Consider the following 21,073-nt stretch of genomic DNA (forward strand, 5'->3'; position numbering starts at 1 on the left):
CAGGTAGGACTGTTCTTGGTACAGATTCGTTGAGTTAAATAGCCTTCTTTTGCACTGCAGAGATTCTATCACCCTATATTTCTGCTGCTTTCTCTCTCTCTCTAATCATGCGCTGTCGCTGAAGCCTTTAACCAGTCTCTGCTATTCATCTACACTCACTCTCTCTTTCTTAGTGGCTGCCTGCTGTCTTTAGCCAGGAACCTCCTCACCAAAATGGTTGTGGAAATCTGAAATCCTCTTTCCCACAAGAAGCTGTAGCTGTTGTGGGTCAATTGTGGCTTTCAAAATTGAGATGGATTTTTGTGGGGATGCAGAAAATGGAGTTTAGGTCATTCCCCTCCTGTTCCTGTAATCCTTCATTCCCTCCCTCTCTCTGTCTATCTCCTCAATCTCCAATCCCATGTCCCTGTTCTCAGTTCCCTCACATCCCAGTTTCCCACCTTTAAGAAGCCCAGTCTCCCACCTTTAAGAAGCCCAGTCTCCAGTTTGGTATTACCCCTCTCACACCCTATCACCCACTGACCCAGGATTAATGCAGTAAGAAGTCTCACAACACCAGATTAAAGTCCAACAGGTTTATTTGGTAGCAAAAGTCACTAGCTTTTGGAGCACTGCTCCTTCGTCGGTTAAGTGGGAGTTCTGTTCACAAACAGGGCATATAAAGACACAAACACAATATACAAAATAATGATTGGAATGCGAGTCTTTACAGCTAATCAAGTCTTAAAGGTACAGACAATGTGAGTGGAGAGAGCACTAAGCACAGGTTAAAGAGATGTGTATTGTCTCCAGACAGGACAGTTCGTGAGATTTTGCAAATCCAGACAAGTCTTGAGGGTTACAGATAGTGTGACTTGAACGCAATATCCCGGTTGAGGCCATCCTCATGTGTGCAGAACTTGGCTATCAGTCTCTGCTCAGCAACTCTGCGCTGTCATGTGTCGTGAAGGCTGCCTTGAAGAACACCTACCCGAAGATCAGAGGCTGAATGCCCGTGACCCTGAAGTGTTCCCCAACAGGAAGAGAACACTCTTGCCTGGTGATTGCTGAGCGGTGTTCACACGGATGCCATCATATCACACGAGAACACCATCTACCAGGTACACGGTACATACCCGGCCAATATTGTCTACCTGATACACTGCAGGAAAGAATATTCTGAGTCATGGTACACTGGGGAGACCATGCAAACGCTATGACAATGGATGTATGAACACTGCTCGACAATCACCAGTCAAGAGTGTTCCCTTCCTGTTGGTGAACACTTCAGCGGACACGGGCATTCGGCCTCTGATCATCAGGTAAGCGTTCTCCAAGCGGCCTTCATGACACCCGACAACTCAGAGTCGCTGAGCAGAGAGTGATAGCCAAGTTCCACACACGTGAGGATGGCCTCAACCGGGATCTTGGGTTCATGTCACACAATCTGTAATCCCCACCACTTGCCTGGATTTGCAAAATCTCACTAACTGTCCTGCCTGGTGACAATACACATCTCTTTAACCTGTGCTTAACCCTCTCTCCACTCACATTATCTGTACCTTTAAGATTTGATTAGCTGAAAAGACTCACATTCCGACCATTATTTTGTAAATTGAGTTTGTGACTTTAAATGCCCGGTTTGCGAACAAAACTTCCACTCAAATGACAAAGGAGCAATGCTCTGAAAGCTAGTGGTGTTTGCTACAAATAAACCTGTTGGACTTTAACCTTGTGTTGTGAGACTTCTTACTGTGTTTATCCCAGTCCAACGCTGGCATTTCCACACCAGGGTTAATGCCCCAGTACCCAGCCTGGCATTGCCCCTCTCACACCCCATCACTCACTGACCCAGGGTTAATGCCCCAGTACCCAGCCTGGCATTGCCCCTCTCACACCCCATCACTCACTGACCCAGGGTTAATACCCCAGTACCCAGCCTGGCATTGCCCCCTCACACCCCATCACTCACCTGCAGACACCTCTCCACACAGAAGGACCAGCACTATCAGTCCAATCATTGCTGCTTCCCTCACGTTGGGGGAAACATGTGGAAATCCTCAGCCCATTAACTGTATCCTGTTCCGGAAACTTACTGCAAACTGATTGGACTTAAAATACAACTGCACCAATCAGAATAAAAACATTGTGTGAGTCATTAGTCTCCGGCAGAATAGGCACAAAACAGATTGAGAAACAAACTTTGTCTGTGTTAAAGAAATGTGTTGCGATTCTGCCAGCGCGCTGTGCGACTTTAGCAGCGCAGCGTGCAGGGAGACTATAGCGAGCTTCCCGCTGCACGCCGGATTTCGGCGCGGAGCCGTATCATTTATTTACATCATGATTTCAATCTAATTAGCGGGCCTGGGACGGAATTCTCCGGGCCCGCCAGCGTCTCCACCCCCGCGTCCCGCCAGTCGGGTTCACAACAGATCCCCACTTGCTGGCGACCAGACCCCACTGGAGTGAAGGGTGTGGGGGTAGAAAGGGTACCCCCTCCTGGGCATTGCCAGCTTGTCAGTGCCAGCCTGCCCCCTCCCCAGCACTGCTCAAGGGGGCAAGTTGCCAATGACCAGAGGGGGCAACTTGGCACTGCCCAACGGGAGGGGGCATTGGGCAATGTCAAGGGGCGGGACCGAATAGGACAGGGACCGATGAGGGGGCAGGGTGTCTGGGAAGGGGAATCAATGGGGGAGGGGGCCCGCTGCCATTCTGCCACTCTACACCTGGCGCTGAGTGACAGAGAGAGGGAGGCCAGTGATTGGGGATTGCCAACAATGTTGGGGTGGGGGGATTAGTGTGCTGTGGGGGGGAGGTCAGGGCTGCGAAAAGGGTTCATGTTTGGGGGGGAGATTGGGACTGCTGGGGGACAGACAGATGTGGGTTGGGGCCTAGGGGGTGGGGGATGGGGGGGGGATGGAATGGGGCCCTGTTAGCTTGGACACATCCCGGGGTGCAAGCGATCAGTCCAAGGGGGAGTTGGAGGGGGCAGCGATGTAGGGGTTCTGGGGCTGGCCAGCGAATGAGTTAGCCAGTGATCGGGAGATTTGCAGTGCGGGACTGCTGCACATGCGCCAATCTCGGTTCTGACAGATCGTGCATGCGCAATGGCCCACTCAGCACTATGCTGCCGGCCTCTCCAGCGAGAATAGTCCCCGCCCACTGATTATTAGCGAGATTCGCACTAATGTACTAGAGTTTGGGAGATTCATTTTGAAAATCACACTGGAAAAATTGTGAATTCGACACTTAGAATTTTTTTTTGGAGAATCCCACCCATGCTGCTGATTATATCTGGGTGATGACTAATAGGTATCTTGATGAATTCTCCGAATCCTGCTTCAGTGAGAGCCAATGTTTCAAGTCTGCTTCGGGTTAAGTGAGTTGGCAAAAACTTGGTGGATGAAATATAGTGTCAGAAAATGTGAAGTTATTCATTTGGTACGAAGAATAAAGGAGCTGAATTTTATTTGAAGGGAGAAAGGTGCAGCACAGAAGAATGTAGGAATCTTCATGCATAAATCACAGAAAGCTAGCATGTCAATTCAGCAGATATGAGGGAAGATAAATGGAATGTTGGCCTCTATTTCAAAGGGAATGGAGTATAAAACTTGCTAAAGACTAATTACCTCACATCTGGAATTTTGTGAATATTTTTGGTCCCCTTATATAAGGAAAGATAGACTGGCATTGAAGGCAGTCCAGAACATGTTCATTCGGTTGATCCCAGGAATGGAGGGATTCACATATGAGGAACAATGCAAACTGTATGGAGAACACAGACAGCTGCAAAGAGTTTGGGACAACTTAAGCAAATGGGCTGCAAGGTAGCAGATGGGGTGTAACGCCATCACAATATGGCCTTCTGTGCGTTCACACTGGCCCATACAGAAATCACTGTACTGAACCCAACCTGCCAGAAGGCCTTTAAATTGATATATAAGAACATAAGAAATAGGAGCAGGAGTAGGCCAACTAGCCCTTCGAGCCTGCCCCGCCATTCAATAAGATCATGGCTGATCTGTCGTGGCTCAGTTCCACATTCCCGCCCTCTCCCCATAACCCTTAATCCCCTCTCTTATCAAAAACCCATCAACCGCGTCTTAAAAATATTTAGCGAGGTAGCCTCCACCACTTCAACGGGCAGAGAATTCCAGAGATTCACCACCCTTTGAGTGAAGAAGTTCCTCCTCAACTCCGTTCTAAACCGTCCCCCCTTTATCTTGAGGCTGTGCCCCCTAGTCCTACTATCCTTTCTGAGCGGGAAGAGTCTCTCCACCTCTATCCTATCCATCCCATTCATCATCTTATACGTCTCAATGAGATCTCCCCTCATTCTTCTAAACTCTAACGAGTACAAGCCTAATTTATTCAACCTCTCCTCATAGCTCAACACCCTCAACTCTGGCATCAGCCTAGTAAACCTCCTCTGCACTCCCTCCAAGGCCAAAATATCCTTGCGTAAGTACGGCGCCCAAAACTGCACACAGTACTCCAGCTGCGGCCTCACCAATGCCCTCCTTCAGGCCATTGACAAGGTATCACATGGTAGGTTATTGCATAATGTTAAATCTCACGGCATCCAGGATGAGGTAGTCAAATGGATACAAAATTGGCTTGATGACTGAAGACAGAGGGTAGTTATAGATGGTTGTTTTTCAAACTGGAGGCCTGTGACCAGTGCTGTGCCTCAGGGATCGGTGCTGGGTCCACTTTATTTGTCATTTATATCAATGATTTGGATGAGAATATAGGAGGCATGGTTAGTAAGTTTGCAGATGACACCAAGATTGGTGGCATAGTGGACAGTGAAGAAAGTTATCTACGATTGCAACAGGATCTTGATCAATTGGACCAGTGGGCTGACGAATGGCAGATGGAGTTTAATTTAAATAAATGCGAGTTGATGCATTTTAGTCGATTGAACCAGGGCAGGACTTAGTCAATGAATGGAAGGGCATTAGGGAGAGTCACAGAACAAAGAGATCTAGGGTTACAGGTTCATAGGGCCTTGAAAGGGGAATCACAGGTGAACAGAGTGGTGAAGAGGCATGTGGCATGCTTGGTTTCATTGGCCAGAACATTGAATACAGGAGTTGGGATGTTTTGTTGAAATTGTACAAGACATTGGGGTAAGACCACACATGGAATACTGTGTACAGTTCCAGTCACCCTATTACAGAAAGGATGAATTAGACTAGAAAGAGTGCAGAAGAGATTTACTAGGATGCTACCAGGACTTGATAGTTTGAGTTATAAGGAGAGGCTGGATAGTCTGGGACCTTTTTGTCTGGAGCGTAGGAGGCTTAGGGGTGATATATTGAGGCCTATAAAATAATGAGGGGCATAGATCAGCTAGATGGTCAATATCTTTTCCCAAAGGTAGGAGTCTAAAACTAGAGGGCATAAGTTTAAGGTGAGAGGGGAGAGATTCAAAAGTGCCCAGAAGGGCATTTTTTTCACACAGAGGGTGGTGAGTGTCGAGAACAAGCTGCTAGAGGTACTAGTAGAGGCAGGTACAATTTTGTCTTTTAAAAAGTTTTGAGACAGTTACATGGGTAAGGTGGGTGAAACATGGGCAACTGAGGCTAGTTTAGGGGTTAAAAAAAGGGGCAACACTGACAAGTTGTGCCGAAGGGCCTGTTTCCATGCTGTAAACCTCTATGACTCTATGACTATGACACCCTCAGTCACTGTCAGCCTGTGAGCTGTGTCCCGTACTGATCCTGTCCCTCTCAGTGTGTGAGCTGTGTCCCATACTGATCCTGTCTCTCTCAGTGTGTGAGCTGTGTCCTGTACTGATACTGTCCCTCTCAGTGTGTGAGCTGTGTCCTGTACTGATACTGTCCCTCTCAGTGTGTGAGCTGTGTCCTGTACTGATACTGTCCCTCTCAGTGTGTGAGCTGTGTCCTGTACTGATACTGTCTCTCTCAGTGTGTGAGCTGTGTCCTGTACTGATACTGTCTCTCTCAGTGTGTGAGCTGTGCCCTGTACTGATACTGTCCCTCTCAGTGTGTGAGCTGTGTCCTGTACTGATACTGTCTCTCTCAGTGTGTGAGCTGTGTCCTGTACTGATACTGTCTCTCTCAGTGTGTGAGCTGTGTCCTGTACTGATACTGTCTTTCTCAGTGTGCGGGCTGTGTCCTGTACTGATACTGTCCCTCTCAGTGTGTGAGCTGTGTCCTGTACTGATACTGTCTCTCTCAGTGTGTGAGCTGTGTCCTGTACTGATACTATCCCTCTCAGTGTGTGAGCTGTGTCCTGTACTGATACTGTCTCTCTCAGTGTGTGAGCTGTGTCCTGTACTGATACTGTCTCTCTCAGTGTGTGAGCTGTGTCCTGTACTGATACTGTCTTTCTCAGTGTGCGGGCTGTGTTCTGTACTGATACTGTCCCTCTCAGTGTGTGAGCTGTGTCCTGTACTGATCCTGTCCCTCCCAGTGTGTGAGCTGTGTCCTGTACTGATACTGTCCCTCTCAGTGTGTGAGCTGTGTCCTGTACCGATACTATCCCTCAGCCTGTGAGCTGTGTCCTGTACTGATACTGTCCCGTTCCGTCTGTGACCTACAGTGTAGAAGAAAACCATTCGATCCATCGAGTTGCAGCGACTCCCTACAATGCAGATGGAAGCCATTTGCCCATCAAGTCTGCACCAAATTTTTGAGTTTGGTCTTTTATTCCCCAGAGTTTCAAATGTGGATGGGTGATCTGATCGATCTGTTTAAAATGTTGAAATGAGTGTGTTACCGTGGATTGAAAACTGACTGTCAGGTAGAAGGCAAAGGGGGAAATAGTATTGGGATGGGAGAGGGGGTTGGCGCAGACCATACAAAGGTCAGTTGACTTCAGGCAGCATTTTCTGGTTTTGGCATGAGCACAACTGGAACATCCCACCCAAAGAGTTTCAATAAATGGGTGCTTTTCAGAGTGGAAAGATGTAACTAGTGGAGTACAGACAGTTAAAAAGTCTCACAACACCAGGTTAAAATCCAACAGGTTTATTTGGTAGCAAAAGCCACCAGCTATCGGGGCTCTGCCCCTTCGTCAGATGAGTGGGGAATTCTGATCACAAACAGGGCTTATAAAGGCACACACAGTTTACAGAATACTGATTAGAATGTGAGTCTTTACAGCTAAGCAAGTCTTAAAGATGCAGACAAGGTGAGTGGAGATAGCATTAAGCACAGGTTAAAGAGATGTGTATTGTCTCCAGACAGGACAGTAAGTGAGATGTTGCAAGCCCAGGCAAGTCATGCGGGTTACAAATAGTGTGACATGAACCCAAGTTCCCGGATGAGGCCATCCTCATGAATGCGAAACTTGGTTATCAGTTTCTGCTCAGTGACTCTGTGCTGTTGTGTGTCGTGAAGGCTGCCTTGGAGAACGCTTACCCGATCTTATCAGTGGCCGAATGCCCGAGACCACTGAAGTGTTCGCCAACAGGAAGAGAACAGTCTTGCCTGGTTATTGTCGAGTGGTGTTCATTCATCCATTGTCGTAGCGTCTGCATGGTCTCCCCAGTGTGCCATGCCTCTGTATTCTGTAAACTGAGTGCTTGCCTTTATAAGCCCTGTTTGTGATCAGAACTCCCCACTCATCTGATGAAGAGGCAGAGCCCCAAAAGCTAGTGGTGTTTGCTACCAAATAAATCTGTTGGGCTTTAACTGGTGTTGTGAGACTTCTTACTGTGTTTACCCCAGTCCAATGCCGTCATCTCCACATCATGACTAGTGGAGTACCACAGAGATCAGTCCTTGACCTGCAATTATTCACAATTTACATTCATGATCTGGAGGAAGGAACAGAATGTCATGTTTTCAAATTTGCTAATGATGTGAGGACAGGTAGAAGAGCAGGTTGTGATGAGGCTGTGATTTTGCAATGGGATGTAGGTAGATTCAGTGACTGGGCAAAAATCTGGCAATAGGAGTTTAATGTGGGGAAGTGTGAGGTCATGCACTCTGATAAGAGGAAGGCAAAGGCAGATTATTATCGAAATGGAGAGAGACTGCAGGTGAGTGAGGTACAGAGGAATCTAAATGTTCAAGTGGATGAATCACAAGATGCTAGCAGGCAGATCCAACAAGTAATTAAGATGCAACAGCACTTTGGTCTTCATTGCAAAGAAGTTGGAGTTTAAAATAGGGAGGTTTTGTTGCAATTGCATAGGTGAGGCCTCATCTGAAATACTGCGTACTGTTTTGTTTCCCTTAGCTGAAAAAGGATAGGGTGAGTTGGTCAGCTCAGTTGGCTAGGTAGCTAGTTTGTGATTTGGAGCAACACAAACAGGGCAAGTTCAATTTCAGTACTGGCTGAGGTTATTCATGAAGGCCCTGTCTTCTCAGTCTTGCCCCTCACCTAAGGCGTGGTGATCCTCAGGTTAAATTACCACCAGTCAGCCCCCTCTTAAAGAGGAGAGCAGTCTACGGTCCACTGGGACTGTGGAGACATTTACATTATCCAGAGCAACAAACAACCTATCGAATGTTTGGGAGGCATAGTGGTTAGCGCTGTTGCCTTACAGCTCCACGGACCTGGTTCGATTTCTGGCTTGGATCTGTGTGGAGTTTGCGTGTTCTCCCCATGTCTGCGTGGGTTTCCTCTGGGTGCTCTGGATTCCTCCCACAGTCCAAAGATGTGCAGGTTAGGTACATTGGCCATGCTAAATTGCGCTTTAGTGTCCCGGGACGCGAAGATTAGAGGGATTAGTGGGGTAAATATGTGGGGTTACGGGGATAGAGCCTAGGTGGGATTGTTGTTGGTGCAGACTCAATGGGCTGGATGCCCTCCTTCTGCACTGCAGGGATTCTATGTTATATAGTTACATTGGAGGCAGTCCATTCATCGCCAGGCTAATTCCTGGAATGAGAGAGCTGCCCTACCAAGAGAGACTAAATGGTCTGAGTCTGTATTCATTGGAGTTTAGAAGAGCAATGGGTAACCTTATTAAGCATTGAAGATCCTGAGGGGTTGGACAGGGTGGATGGTGAGATGTTTTCACTAGCAGGAGAGTCTCAAAGGAGGGGACATAGCTACAAGGTAAAGGGCTTGTCATAAGGACATAAGAAATAGGAGCAGGAATAGGCCATGTAGCCCTTCGAGCCTGCCCTGCCATTCAATAAGATCATGGCTGATCTGAAGTGGATCAGTTCCACTTTCCTGCCTGCTCCCCATAACCTTTAATTCCCTTGTCTATCAGAAATCTATCTACCTGTGACTTAAACATATTCAACGAGGTAGCCTCCACCACTTCAATGGGCAGAGAATTCCAGAGATTCACCATCCTTTGAGTGAAGAAGTTCCTCCTCAACTCTGTTCTAAACTGCAGCCCCGCCCCCCCTCCCCCCCTCTTATTTTGAGGCTGTGCCCTCTAGTTCTGGTAATTTTGTCATTTAAAATTTTATTGTCATTTAAAATTGAGGTGTGGAGGAATTTCTTCTTGCAGAGGGTGGTGAATTTCTGCAATTCTCTGCCCCAAAGGGTGGTGAAGATTAGATTATTTAAAATGGAGGTGGATAAATCTTTGCTAGATCAAAGAATAGACCACTGGCCATGGGGAAATGGGACAGAAAAGGAGCTGAGGCTGGCAGAGATCATATTGAGTGATGGGGCAGGCTTGCAGGGTGGCCTATTCCTGCTTCTTCTATTCTTGTGACTTGTGGTAGCCATGATGTGGAGATGTTGATATTGGATTGGAGTGGGCACAGTAACATCACAGTTAATCTGGTGTTATGAGACTGCTTCTTGTGATTTAGAGTGCAGAACCCCATCCACTGTCTGCTCAAAAAATTGTGAATATCTGGACAACTGGAGCTTTTAAGACTGATAGACTTTTATTGGGCAATGGTGTCGAAGTGTATGGGTTATAGTCAGAAACTGGAGTTCAGATCAGCAGTGATCTAATTGGTGTGATGGGCAAGGCTGGCAGGATGAGGAAACACTGAATGTCTAGAGATATTGAGGCTCTGGACAATAAAAAGAAGGAAGCATATGTCAGATATAGACATAGTCAGACCCCATTAGGAGTATTGTGAGCAGTTTTGGGCCCCATATCTAAAGAAGGATGTACTGACCTTGGAAAGGGTCCAGAGAGGTTCATAAGAATGATCCCTGGAGTGAAGAGCTTGTAGTATGCAGAACGGTTGAGGACTCTGGGTCGGTACTCATTGGAGGATGAGGGGGGATCTTATTGAAATTTACAGGATACTGTGAAGCCTGGACAGAGTGGACATGGAGAGGAAGTTCTCACTAGTAGGAAAAACTAGAACCAGAGGGCACAACCTCCTAAAGGGACGATCATTTAAAACAGAGATGAGGAGGGATTTCTTCAGCCAGAGAGGAGTGAATCTGTGGAACTGTTTGCCACAGAAGGCTGTGGAGGTCAGGTCATTGAGTGTCTTTAAGACAGAGATAGATACACTCTTGATTAATAAGGGGATCAGGGGTTATGGGGAAAAGGCAGGAGAATGGGGATGAGAGAAATATCAGCCATGATTGAATGGCGGAGCAGACTCGATGGGCAGAGTGGCCTAATTCTGCTCCTATGTCTTATGTTTTTATGGGGTCAAGTGAATCCCTTGAGGGGTATAGGTGGTGTAGGAGTACACTCAAAATGGAAACCAGGAGGGCAAAAAGGGGACATGAGGTAGCTTTGGCAGAGAAGGTAAAGGAGAATCTGAAGAGATACTACAAGTATGTTAAGGGCAAAACTGGGGAGAGAATTGGGCACCTTACAGCTGAAGGAAATCCTCAAGGAAGTCACCAATGTGTAGAGCCACAAGAGATGGCTGAGATGCTAAGTGAATATTTCTCATCTGTATTAGCAGTGGAGAAAGACATGAAAGCTAAGGAACTTGAGGAACTACATAGTGTTGTCTTGAAAAGCATCCACATTACAGAAGAGGAGGTGCTGATGGTCTTAAAACACATAACGGTCGATAATTCCTTGGCACTTGATCAAGTTAGCCTAGGACATTGTGGGAAACTAGGGAAGAAAGTGGAAATATTTGTATCATTGACAGCCATGGGTGAGGTGCCAGAAGAGTGGACGGAGACAAATGTTGTGCTGTAACAAAGGCGGCATGGAAAAGCTAGGAAACTACAGATCAGTGAGCCCAACATCAGTGGTAGGTAAGTTGTTGGAGGGGATTTTGAGAGGCAGAATCTACATGCATTTGGAAAGGCAAGGACTGATTAGGGATAGTCAATATGGCTTTTTGCATGGAAAATCATGTTTTACAAATTAGATAGAGTTTTTTGAAGGAGTGAGCAAGAAAATAGATGAGGGCGGGGTGGTGGACATTGTCTATATAGACTTTAGCAAGGCCTTCGACAAGGTACCGCATGTTAGACTGATCAGTAAGTTAGATGTGGAGATGGCAGCGTTGGACTGGGGTAAACACAATAAGAAGTCTCACAACACCAGGTTAAAGTCGAACAGAATTATTTGGTAGTACAAGCCACTAGCTTTTGGAGTGCTGCTCCTTCATCAGGTAAGTGGGGATTCTGTTCACAAACAGGGCATATAAAGACACAAACTCAATTTACAAAATAATGGCTGGAATGCGAGTCCTTACAGGTAATCAAGTCTTAAAGGTACAGATAATGTGATTGGAGAGAGGGTTAAGCACAAGTTAAAGAGATGTGTATTGTCTCCAGTCAGGACAGTTAGTGAGAATTTGCAAGCCCAGGCAAGTCATGGGGGTTACAGATGGTGTGACATGAACCCAAGATTAGTAAGTTAGATCACATAGCACCCAGGAGAACTAGCAAATTGGAGAAAAACATTGGCTTGCCGGTTTTAGAAAGGTGACGGTAGAGGACTTCTCCAGGATCTTGATCAACTAGGCTAGTGGGATGAGGTAATGCAACACCTCACACTCAAATAAGTGTGAGGTGTGGCATTTCAGTAAGACAAACCAGGACAGAGCTTACACAGTTAATGGTTGGGGCCTGGGGTTGTTTTGAAACAGGGATTTAGTGGTGCCAGTACATATTTCCTTGCAAGGGGCATCACAGGTAGACAGGGTGGTGAAGAAGGCGCTTGGCATCAGTCAGAGCATTGAGTACAGGAGTTAGGACATTATGTTACAAATGTACAAGACATTGGTAAGGCCACATTTGGAGTACAGTGTACAATTCTGGTTGCACTGATATAGGAAGGATGTTATTAAACTGAAAAGGGTGCAAAAAAGATTTACGAAGATGTTACTAGGACTGGAAGGTTTGAATTGTAAGGAGAGGCTGGGATGTTTTTCCTTGGAGTGCAGGAGGATGAGGGGTGACCTTATAGAGGTTTAATAAAATCATGAGAAGCACAGATAAGGTGAATAACCAAGCTCTTTCCCCCAGGATAGGGGAATCCAACACTGGGAGGCATAGCTTTATGATGAGAAGGGAAAGATTTAAAAGGAACCTGAGGGGCAAATTTTTCACACAGGGTGTTGTGTATATAGACTGAGCTGCCAGACGAGGTGGTAGAGGTGGGCAAAATTACATTTAAAAGACATTTGGACAAGGAAAAGGATGGGAAAACTTCAAAAGGACATGGGCCAAACACAGGCAAATGGGATTAGTTCAGTTCAGGAAACCTGGTCAACATGCATGGGTTGGGCCGAAGGGCCTGTTTCTGTGCTGTATATCCCAGCCGTCATCCTGTTCTTAATGTCCTTCCCTCTGTCACTGTATCAGACTGCTTTTACCTGATTTACCCGGCAACTGATGATGTCATCAGCCGTATTTATCTGATTGGACAGTTCTCAACATTGCGTTGGTTTCTCACCCTGTTTGTGTCTATTCTGCCGGAGACTGATGACTCACTGAAGCTCTTTATTCTGATTGGCTCAGTCCTATGTTATGTCCAATCAGATTGAGGCTGAGTGTGAACCGGGAAAGACAGAAGGGGTGAGTTGAGAAAATGGCCTTTCTTTGAAAAAGAGTTTCCTCCAAATGTTTCCCCAAGATGAGGGAAGCAGCAATGATTGGACTGCTAGTGCTGGTCCTTCTGTGTGGAGTGGTGTCTGCAGGTGAGTGATGGGGTGTGAGAGGGGCAATGCCAGGCTGGGTACTGGGGCATTAACCCTGGGTCAGTGAGTAATGAGGTGTAAATGTTCAAAGTTGAGTTGGTTAGTGGGATTTGCTGGGTTACAGAAATTAGGCCTGTGTAAAATGCTCTGGCAGAGAATTATGTTCAGATTTGATGAACGGTTGGTAGTCTATGATTTCTACCTAATGGATTTTTTGTGTTCCTTGTTGAGTGCACACATGTCTCTCATTTAAAACAAAAAGTGTCCTACTTTTCTGTCCTTACCAGCAAAGTTGAACAGCCCCACAGCTCTACTCTCTGCCACATATGAGTGGATCTGTTGCTTTCCCACCATGTAAAACAGGAAGCCACATTTCACCTCCAAGACACAATCATTGTGCAATGTGCATTCACTGAGCCCACAGACAAAACTGTCTGACTTCATTACACCTGAATTAATAAGTAAATAAATGTGGCCTCGTGGAAATATTCTTATACACAATCATTCATTTCACAAAGCATTTTTGTCTGAAATCTGCAGAGATTGCAACAGGTAAAAGAGTGTGAGATTCATACTGTGCCTGTCTCTGATATAATATCATTAAGATTTTGTCTCTTTGATGGAAGTTTTCTAGGTGAAAAAACAGACTTTGCAAGGATTCCTGGAACCAGTACTTGGTTTTAACCATCTGTGTCTCAGAGCCACAATTCACTCTGACTCTGTCTCTTACTCTGCACTCTTTTTATTTCTCCCTTGTATAATATAACAAAGTAGGTTGCTGTTACTGAAGGATGGACATGTTCCAATTTAAAGGCTTTCTGGTTGGCCGGGTTCAGCAGAGTGACATCTGTACGAACCAGTGTGAATGCGTAGCAGGCCATATTGTGTTGAGATGCAGTGTAACCCCACACTGGCTCATGTTATATGCTATCTGCCACCTTTTACCTTTGCTTAAGTTGTCCACATCTCTTTGCAACTTCTCTATGTCCTCCACAGTTTGCACCTCCACCTGGCATTGTAAATTTAGATACATTACACTCAGCCTGTTGGTGTGAGTCATGAATGTAGATTGGAAACTGAAGTCCCAGCACTGATCCTAGTGACACTCCATTAGTCACAATTGGCCAACTCGAAAATTTATGTCCGATCTCTGTCTCCTGTCTGTTAACCAGTCTTCTGTTCATGTAAAAATACCACCAACTCCTGAGCAGGGTATCAATGCAGAGATGCACTTTAGAGAATAGGCTTTTTCAAAACAAAGGGTAAAGTTTGAAGGGGTTCAGTGCTGTTGAGCTGGTGTCCTCTCATGTGAAGACACGTGGACGTCTGGAGTCTTGCACCAACAGAGCTTTGGTGTGGAGGAGAATACAGATCTGGACCAATTCTTCCTGTTTCAGCTTTGCAGGTCCAAAATGCAGACAGGCGACACTCAGATGAGGAATCTCTGGCAGCAGGTTGTGAACCAGACACAATTTGAGGCAAGATGGAGAGAGAATCAGATTGGGTCATATCAGTTTCTAAACTCATTCCCCAAAGAGACTGAGTTCAAAACTAATAGGTTCAAAACTTAAAGTTTGTCCCTGTAATTCGATTTCCAAAACATCACTAGCCTTTGCCTTTCAGTTTTATTCCCCATCGATTAAAGTGATTCCAATTCAAAACGAGCAAACATTTCTTCCCCAAGTACCATACAGGTCAGGTGAAGGTAGGCTGGCTCCCTGACCAAGGTGAAGTTAATGGTCCTATTTATAGAAATAAACTCCAGGTCAGCATCCACTATCAGGGTAATGCAATGTCTTTCCGTGTTTTATGAAAGATAGGCATAGCCCAACACATTGAATTGTCCCAGTGTCATTCAGAAGTCCCTTATCTCCAATAATATTCCAGCAAATCTCCTCTGCACCCTCTCAAATATCTTGATATTCTTCCTAAAACACTATGACCAGAGGTGGGGTCAATTCTCCAGCTGAGATCTAATCAATATTTTATCAATGTTCAGCGAGACCTCCTTGCTCTTGTACTCTGTGCCTCTATTTATAAAACAATGGGGTAAATATGCTTCTTTCACAATTTCATCACGCCTTCCTGCCAGCCTCATACTCCTGATGTGGAGATGGAGAGAGCATTAAGCACAGGTTAAAGAGATGTGTGTTGTCACCAGACAGGACAGTGAGTGAGATTTTGTAAGTCCAGGCAAGCCGTGGGGGTTACAAATGGTGTGACATGAACCGAGATCCCGCTTGAGGTCATCCTCGTGTGTGGAACTTGGCTATCAGTCTCTGCTCAGCGACTTTGCACTGTCTTGTGTCGTGAAGGCCGCCTTGGAGAACACTTACCCAAAAATCAGAGGTCGAATGCCTCACACTCACTCAGGTCTCTCTGTTCATACAATCCCTTTATAACTGTACCATTCAGTTTACATTACCTCTGTACATTCTTCTGTTCAAACTGCAACACTTAAAATACTTCACTGGATTGTATTTCAACTGCTCTGTGTCTGCCCACTTCACCAGTCTGTCTAATGGAACACTGATTGTACACCATCCAGACCCAAAGTGATGGAAGTGAAGTTTCAGTTTTACAGAGAGATTTTCTTCAGACCCTGTCTAGAGTCACTGTCTTCAGTTCTGGACACACCTGAGGAAGGGGAGATTGGTCTTGGAGGGGGTGCAGTGTTGATCACCAGAAGGAGACCACAGTAAAAATGAATTTGTATGAACTTGGTTTTTATTTCGGAGATTTAGAATGTTGAGGGGAGATCTGTTTGATCTGTTTATAATGTTAAAATGAATCAGTAGTGTGCAATCCACATCCAGTCTTTGAACAAAAAAATGAATATCTGGGCAATTGGAGATTTTTATTGGGTAATGATATCTGAGGATCTGGTTTATAGTCAGAAACTGGGGTCCAGATCAGCAGTGATCGAACTGGATGGCTCATTCAGCCCTGCTCCTGTTCTTAATCTCCTTCCCTCTGTCACTGTATCAAACTCCCTCCAGTTGATTCTACCCGGCAACTGATGATGTCAGCAAGTTTATTTACTTGATGAGACAGTTCTCAACGTGTTTTTTTTCTATTCTGCCGGAGACTGATGACTCAATGAATCTCTTTATTCTGATTGGACACAAGATAGAACTGAGCCAATCAGATTGAGGCTCAGTGTGAACCGGGAAAGACAGAAGGAGTGAGTTGAGAAAATGGTCTTTCTTCGAAAAAGAGTTTCCTCCAAATGTTTCCCCAAGATGAGGGAAGCAGCAATGATTGGACTGATAGTGCTGGTCCTTCTGTGTGGAGAGGTGTCTGCAGGTGAGTGATGGGGTGTGAGAGAGGCAATGCCAGGCTGGGTACTGGGGTATTAACCCTGGGTTAGTGAGTGATGGGGTGTGAGAGGGGCAATGCCAGGCTGGGTACTGGGGTATTAACCCTGGGTCAGTGAGTGATGGGGTGTGAGAGGGGCAATGCCAGGCTGGGTGGAGGTTTTGCTCTCTGTTTGGAATCAGTGTTTTGGGGTTCATGCCCCGATCTGTGTGTGTGTGTGTGTGTGTGTGTGTGTGAGGGTGTTGGTGTTTTTAGGGTGTATATCCTGAATTCTCTCTCTCTCTCTATTTCAGGCTCTCACTCTCTCCGGTATTTCCTCACGGGAATGACTCCGATCCCGGGTCTCCCGGAGTTTGTGGTTGTCGGTTATGTGGACGGTGTCCAGTTTGTTATGTACGACAGTGATCGGAGGGAGCTGATCCCCCGGGAGCAGTGGATGGTGGAGAGCGAGGGTCCGACAGCCTGGGAGAGGAAGAAGATCCTCGCACAGGAGCAGGAGACGCGTTTTAAACATAAGATTCCGTTTCTCATGTCCCGCCTGAACCAGACAGGAGGTGAGTGCTCACTCTCCCAGCACCCGGGGATCCAGGTGGGAATGAGGAGAAACCCAGAGTGGATCAGGAACCGGGAGCCGGAGGCTGATTGGCTGCGATTGGAGATGTGACAGGAAATGTGATTGGCTGTGAATGTGTGGAGGGATTGAGGCTGGCTCTGATTGGCTGTGAGGGGGGGAGGTGGGGCAGAGTAGTTGATGTTGATTGGCTGGTGGGATGAGATCACCCAGTAAGACTGGTTCTGATTGGCTGTGCAAATTGGATCGCCCATTGGGACTGTCTCTGATTGGCTGTTTGTGTTTGTGATCCACAGGGATCCATGTCCATCAGCTGATGACCGGTTGTGACCTGAGGGATGATGGGACCACGAGCGGATTCAACCAGTATGGGTGGGACGGACATGATTTTCTCAGCTTCAACAAGGATCACATGGTGTGGGTGACCCCGGTGTCCTGGGGGGAGATCACCAAAAACAGGGGCGACCGGGACACTGACGGCAATCAGCGATGGAAACATTACCTGGAGGTGGAGTGTATCGAGTGGCTGAGAAAATACCTGGAGTACGGACAGAGAGAATTGAGAGTCGGTGAGTGAGGGGGGGAGTGAGAGTCGGTGAGTGAGGGGGGAGTGAGAGTCGGCGAGTGAGGGGGAGTGAGAGTCGGCGAGTGAGGGGGAGTGAGAGTCGGTGAGTGAGGGGGAGTGAGAGTCGGCGAGTGAGGAAGGGAGTGAGAGTCGGTGAAGGGGGTGATGCCGGGACTCTCTATCTCGAGGTTCCTGTACTGACTCCTTTTTCTTTCTCTCTCAGTTGCCCCCGTCGTGTCCTTTACCCGCCTGGGTGATTCTAACCGGCTGTCCTGTGCCGTCACCGGGTTTTACCCTCAGGCCATCGAGGTGAATCTGTGGAGAGACGGCGTGGTGATTGGTGAGACTCTGTCCACTGGGATCTTACCCAATCACGACAGCACCTACCAGATCCGGAAATGGATCGAGTTTGATCCAGAGGACCAGGCCGAGTATTCCTGTCGGGTGGAACACAGCGGGATGAAGGAGACACTGGTGGTGATTTACGGTAAGACTGTTTCTCACTGTTAGAGAGGACCCAGCCTCAGAGCAGGATCACAGGAGGGAGGGTCAGTGCTGAGCTGTCAGCCCAGGACAGCCTGAGGCCCGGGATACAGAGAGAGGGAAACTAATATTAACCTTCAGTTTGTTTTCTATCATGATGCTGCCATTGGAGGGAAATAATTATGTGTCCAAGGATTTGATATGAAACATACTCCACTGTATCCTGTTGTATTACAGTGCAACAGGACACAGTGTGTTGTGGGATATTACAGGATGGAAAAGGCCTTGTGTACCTTGGGATATTCCAGCACGACAGTGCCCGGTGCATCCTGGGAAATAACTGGGTTACAGGATCCATTGCATTTTTGGACATTACAGTGGGACAGGGCGCTGTGTATCATGAGATCCTTTATTTGGTCAGGGCCCAGTGAATCCTGGGATATTACAGTAGGGACGAGGCCATGTGTATCCTTGGATGTTACTGTCCACAAGGGCCTGGTTTGCTGGGGATATTAGAGTATTACAGAGCCCAGTGTGCCCAGGGATATTATTGTACAACAAGACCCAGTCCATTTCGGGTATTATTGTGGCACGGGTAGTAGTGGATCCTGGGATTACAGTAAGTCAGAGCCCAGAGTATCCTGGCATATTAATGTATGACTGGTGTTGGTGTATCCTGCGATATTACAGTTTACACGGTCTGGTGTATCTTGGGATATTACAGTACGACATGATATGGTGTATCTTGGGATATTACAGTACGACATGATATAGTGTATCATGGGATATTACAATAGCACAGGGCCTGGTGTACCATTGTACATTAGAGTAAGTCTGCACCTGGGGTGTTCTGGGATATTACGGTATGGTGGGGCCCAGTGTATCTGAGATATTGCAGCCTTACAGGGCCTGGTGTATCCTGGGATATCACTGTATGCAATGACCCAGTGTATCATAGGATATTACAGGAGGTAGGGCCCAGTTTGCCTGGGATATTAGAGGGTAGACAGGGCCCAGTATATTCTTGGAACAATATTTTTCACTGTCCCAATACGTGTGACAATATTAAATCAAATATTACAGTAGGGCAGGTCCAGTGCATCCTGGAAGTTTACTTCAGTCAGATTAAAATCAGTATTCAGAAAAATAATGGAATTCCTTCTATTGGAGACAATTCATGAAAATCTAGAATCAAATACTATAACAATGAATAGTCAGCATGGATTTTGAAATGGAAAATCTTGTTTTACTCAGTGGAATTTTTGAGGATTTAACAAAGAAAATAGACAATGGTTTGAATAAATGGGTGCATTTGTTGGAATAATTGGGTGCTTTTCTGGTTGGCAGTTGGTGACTAGTGGCGTGCCGCAGGGATCGGTGCTGGGGCCTCAACTGTTTACCATATACATAGACGATCTTGAGGAGGGGACCGAGTGTAGGGTAACAAAGTTTGCTGATGACACGAAGATGAGTGGGAAAGCGAATTGCGTGGAGGACGCGGAAAGTCTGCAGAGAGATCTGGATAGGCTGAGTGAGTGGGCGAGGATCTGGCAGATGGAGTATAAGAACATAAGAACATAAGAAATAGGAGCAGGAGTAGGCCATCTAGCCCTTCGAGCCTGCCCCGCCATTCAATAAGATCATGGCTGATCTGTTGTGGCTCAGTTCCACTTTCCCGCCCTCTCCCCATAACCCTTAATCCCCTCTCTTATCAAAAACCCATCAACCCGCTTCTTAAAAATATTTAGCGAGGCAGCCTCCACCACTTCAACGGGCAGAGAATTCCAGAGATTCACCACCCTTTGAGTGAAGAAGTTCCTCCTCAACTCCGTTCTAAACCGCCTCCCCTTTATCTTGAGGCTGTGCCCCCTAGTCCTACTGTCTTTTTTGAGCGGGAAGAGTCTCTCCACCTCTATCCTATCCATCCCATTCATCATCTTATACGTCTCAATGAGATCTCCCCTCATTCTTCTAAACTCTAATGAGTACAAGCCTAGTTTATTCAGCCTCTCCTCATAGCTCAATCCCCTCAACTCCGGTATCAGCCTAGTAAACCTCCTCTGCACTCCCTCCAGGGCCAAAATATCCTTGCGCAGGTGCGGCGCCCAAAACTGCACACAGTACTCCAGCTGCGGCCTCACCAATGCCCTATACAGCTGCAGCAAGACCTCCCTACTTTTATATTCAATCCCCCTCGCTATGAAGGCCAGCATCCCATTCACCTTCCTGACCACCTGCTGCACCTGCAAGCTGGGTTTTTGCGACTCATGCACAAGGACCCCGAGGTCCCTCTGCACCGTCGCCTGCTGCAGTTTTTCGCCACGTAAGTAATAGTCCTTCCTACCATTCTTCCTACCAAAGTGGACCACCTCACACTTGCCAACATTAAATTCCATTTGCCATTTCCTGGCCCATTCGCCCAGCCTTTCTAGATCCTTCTGCAGACTCTCCACACCCTCCGCACAATTTGCCTTTCCCCCAATCTTGGTGTCATCAGCAAATTTCGACACCCTGCACTCGGTTCCCTCCTCCGGATCATCTATATAAATGGTAAATAGCTGAGGCCCCAGCACCGACCCCTGGGGCACCCCACTAGTCACCAACCGCCAATCCGAATAGCACCCATTGACCCCCACTCTCTGCCTCCTATTTGACAACCAATCCTCTATCCACGCTAACACCCTACCCCCAACTCCATGTCTCCTGACCTTCTGCAATAACCTCTTGTGAGGTACCTTGTCAAACGCCTTCTGAAAATCCAGAAAGACCACATCCACCGGCTCTCCTCTATCCACTGCCCTAGACACATCCTCATAGAACTCCAGTAAATTTGTCAGACACGACTTCCCTTTAATGAAACCGTGTTGCGTCCGCCCTATCAAGCAATTCCCTTCAAGATGCCTCGCAATTTCCTCCTTAATGACGGATTCTAACATTTTACCTACCACAGACGTTAAACTAACCGGCCTATAATTCCCCGCCTTTTGCCTGGCACCCTTCTTAAACAACGGCGTAACGTTAGCCGTTTTCCAATCTTCCGGCACTTCCCCGGAATCCAGCGACGTCTGGAAAATAATCACCAAGGCATCCACTATCACCTCCGCCATTTCTTTCAGAACCCTCGGATGCATT

General features: G+C 46.8%; 1 protein-coding gene across 1 annotated transcript in view; it reads left to right on the top strand.

Moving 5' to 3' along the window:
• Nucleotides 1-17,221: 17,221 nt before the first annotated feature.
• LOC145348656 (class I histocompatibility antigen, F10 alpha chain-like) overlaps nucleotides 17,222-21,073 on the top strand; it is a 38,117-nt gene continuing 34,265 nt past the window's right edge. The window contains 2 exon segments of the mRNA XM_080196822.1: nucleotides 17,222-17,462; nucleotides 17,682-17,945. Coding sequence (XP_080052948.1) covers nucleotides 17,306-17,462; nucleotides 17,682-17,945 — 421 coding nt within the window. The 5' untranslated portion in view covers nucleotides 17,222-17,305.

The sequence above is a fragment of the Carcharhinus amblyrhynchos genome, chromosome 9, assembly GCF_965287045.1.
Source record: "Carcharhinus amblyrhynchos chromosome 9, sCarAmb.v2.hapA, whole genome shotgun sequence".
Classification (NCBI taxonomy): domain Eukaryota; kingdom Metazoa; phylum Chordata; class Chondrichthyes; order Carcharhiniformes; family Carcharhinidae; genus Carcharhinus; species Carcharhinus amblyrhynchos.